At 51.9% G+C, this 2,795-nt stretch overlaps 1 protein-coding gene across 1 annotated transcript in view; it reads left to right on the top strand.

Moving 5' to 3' along the window:
- The first annotated feature begins 427 nt into the window (after positions 1-427).
- Positions 428-2,795, top strand: part of LOC108801205 (CDK5 regulatory subunit-associated protein 2-like) — a 5,412-nt gene continuing 3,044 nt past the window's right edge. The window contains exon 1 of the mRNA XM_018573137.1: positions 428-2,773. Within this exon, the coding sequence (XP_018428639.1) occupies positions 440-2,773 (2,334 nt within the window). The 5' untranslated portion in view covers positions 428-439. The remainder of the gene's footprint in view (positions 2,774-2,795) is intronic.

Raw genomic sequence — 2,795 nt, 5'->3', positions numbered from 1 at the left:
GAGGTGTCTTCACCTCCTAAGAGAGACTGGTATGCTGTGAGGCCATGTGACTTGTGCTGAGAGAGACCGCCTTCATACCATGGAGGAAAATATTCCAACTGAGGTGGTGGAGCAGTTTGTGATGGACCGCCATCTGACCATGCAGAGGGACAGCTGGTCTGAGGAGATTGACCCCCTAAGGAACAGCAATGACGACAGATGGTCTGAGAATGGAGATCGCTTTCAGAGAGACAGCCCCTTCAACCTGGAGGGAGAGAGCCACCCTATGGACAGAGATCGCCTTGAGAGAGACAGCTTGGGTGAGGAAGACGATCAGCTGATGAAACCTAATGAAAGAGACAAGCAGTCCACACTTGCTAATGGAGACACCTTGGGCTCTGAGAAGGGCCAGGAGTTTGTGGGGAGGCATGTGAGAAGTAGTTATGAGAGAGTGCAAGTTATGGACCAGGACTATGCTTTCCATTATGAAGGAGACAGTCTGTACATAGACAAAGCGTACCCCCCGAGGGCGGGTTACGAGATAGATCATGAGCCCGTGAAGGGTTATCCTAGACTCTCAGTAGACCGAGCGCACACCATGAAGGATTTTGAGAAGCAGATCACCGAGCTGAAGAAGGAAAACTTTAACCTAAAGCTGCGCATCTACTTCCTGGAGGAGCAAGTGCAGAGACATTGTGACAACAGCAGCGAGGAGCTCCACCGCATGAACATAGAGCTCAAGGTGGAGGTGGAGAGCTTAAAACACGAGTATCAGGAGAAGCAAAACCTTCTTATCAGAGCATCTAAAGCCATGGAAAGTCTCGCCGGAGAGCGCAAATCGTCCATTCAGCAGCTGAAAGATGACCATCTCAGGCAGCTTCAGGAGCTCCAGGAGGCCAATCAACGAAAAGCTCAGCTGTTAGAAGATGAACTTAAACAGGAGAAGGCAGAGCTGGAGAAAATCTGCAGGCTGTTGGACCAGGAGCGCATGCAAAGGTTTACTGCAGAAGAGAGGTTGCTGGCAGTCAAAGAACAGTACAACAAGAGCATGGGCCTATTGGAGGAGAGAGACTGGATTATACAATGCCTCAATGAGACTTTACGCTCCAAAGATGCTTTAAATACTCAGCTGGAGAAACAAATTAACGCCATGATGCCGAGTGACACCTCCAGTCCGAGTGCGGCAAATACTGTCGGCTTGCTCCCAGAAAGCGACCTGAAAGAAGGCCGCTCGCAGTCTCCGGGGCTAACGTGCAGGGACTGCCTGGCAACAAAAAGCTCAGAGGAGAAAGAAGAAAGCGTTAACGAGTGGCAAAAGAAAGTCAAAGAAATGGGCAATGTTATAAAAGAGCTGCAGAAAAAACTGGACGACCACAAAGTGGGATTTGCCGTCGAAGAGAAGAATTCTGTGAAGCGGGACAAAGCTATACAGGGCCTCACCATCGCCCTGAAGAAAAAGAGCAAAGAAAACGACAAGCTCCTGAAAGAAATTGATAACCTGAACGCGGCCTTAGCTGAAGCAAGGGCTTCGGGCCTACGCCAACAAGGCCAGGGCCTCAAGAGCAACAGCGACCCCGATTACAAGAAGCTGATTTTAACCATTCAGGCTCAGCAGGATCTGTGTTCCCGGCTCCATGAATACGAGAGGGAATCGGGAAGCCTGCAAAAAGAGTTTGACGCCATTGTTATGCTTCGTAAATGGCTGGAGAAGGACATCCAGTCCAACCAGGAACTGAGGAAGGTTTTGGAAGGCCAGATCATGGCAACGTATAGAGAAAGCGAAACAATGTCGTTTCTTGGGGATCAGACGTCCTATATGAGTATATGCCTCGATCACTTGGGTGACCATAACCACCTTGTAGATGGAAGTCTGGAAGCTGTTAACCGGCCTCACGTGAAATCGGTGGAGACGCAAACGTCTCCTCTGACAGAAGAACACTTCAATAGTCTACAGGGTGAGACGATGGAGCTGTCTGTCATTGAGAAGGATACGAAAGAAGGAAGTGCTGCAGCTGTTGCCATACATCCCAAACATGACCTTGCAGAGCACAGCCAAAACACGGCATCGTCTTCCACACAGACCGAACTGAAGCGCTATGCTGACAAAGGCGTTCTTGTTGACATCTTTGCGCTTGGACAAGAAACCATGGAAAGTATTCAAAACGGAGCTAAAGAAATCCTCAGTGCTTCAGACAGCCACCAGTCCACATCGGACCTCAGTGAAGGCAGCTGGGAAATACAGAGCGGCAAGCAACAAAAGTGTTTTTCAAACAACCAGACAAAATCCAGAATTCCGGTTCTTTTCACGTCTTTAAGCAAACGGCTTAAACCGGAGGCCTGCCTTGCCTCCAGAGAAACTGAGGCCTGCCTTGCCTCCAGAGAAACTGAGGCCTGCCTTGCCTCCAGAGAAACTGAGGCCTGCCTTGCCTCCAGAGAAACTGAGGCCTGCCGTGCCTCCAGGGAAACTGAGGCCTGCCGTGCCTCCAGGGAAACTGAGGCCTGCCGTGCCTCCAGGGAAACTGAGGCCTGCCGTGCCTCCAGGGAAACTGAGGCCTGCCGTGCCTCCAGGGAAACTGAGGCCTGCCGTGCCTCCAGGGAAACTGAGGCCTGCCGTGCCTCCAGGGAAACTGAGGCCTGCCGTGCCTCCAGGGAAACTGAGGCCTGCCGTGCCTCCAGGGAAACTGAGGCCTGCCGTGCCTCCAGGGAAACTGAGGCCTGCCGTGCCTCCAGGGAAACTGAGGCCTGCCGTGCCTCCAGGGAAACTGAGGCCTGCCGTGCTTCCAGGGAAACTGAGGCCTGCCGTGCTTCCAGGGAAA

Source organism: Nanorana parkeri, unplaced genomic scaffold (assembly GCF_000935625.1).
Source record: "Nanorana parkeri isolate BGI_ZX_2015 unplaced genomic scaffold, ASM93562v1 scaffold2249, whole genome shotgun sequence".
Lineage (NCBI taxonomy): Eukaryota > Metazoa > Chordata > Amphibia > Anura > Dicroglossidae > Nanorana > Nanorana parkeri.
The sequence above is the reverse complement of the archived record's forward strand: the minus strand, read 5'-3'. Positions and strand labels throughout refer to the sequence as shown.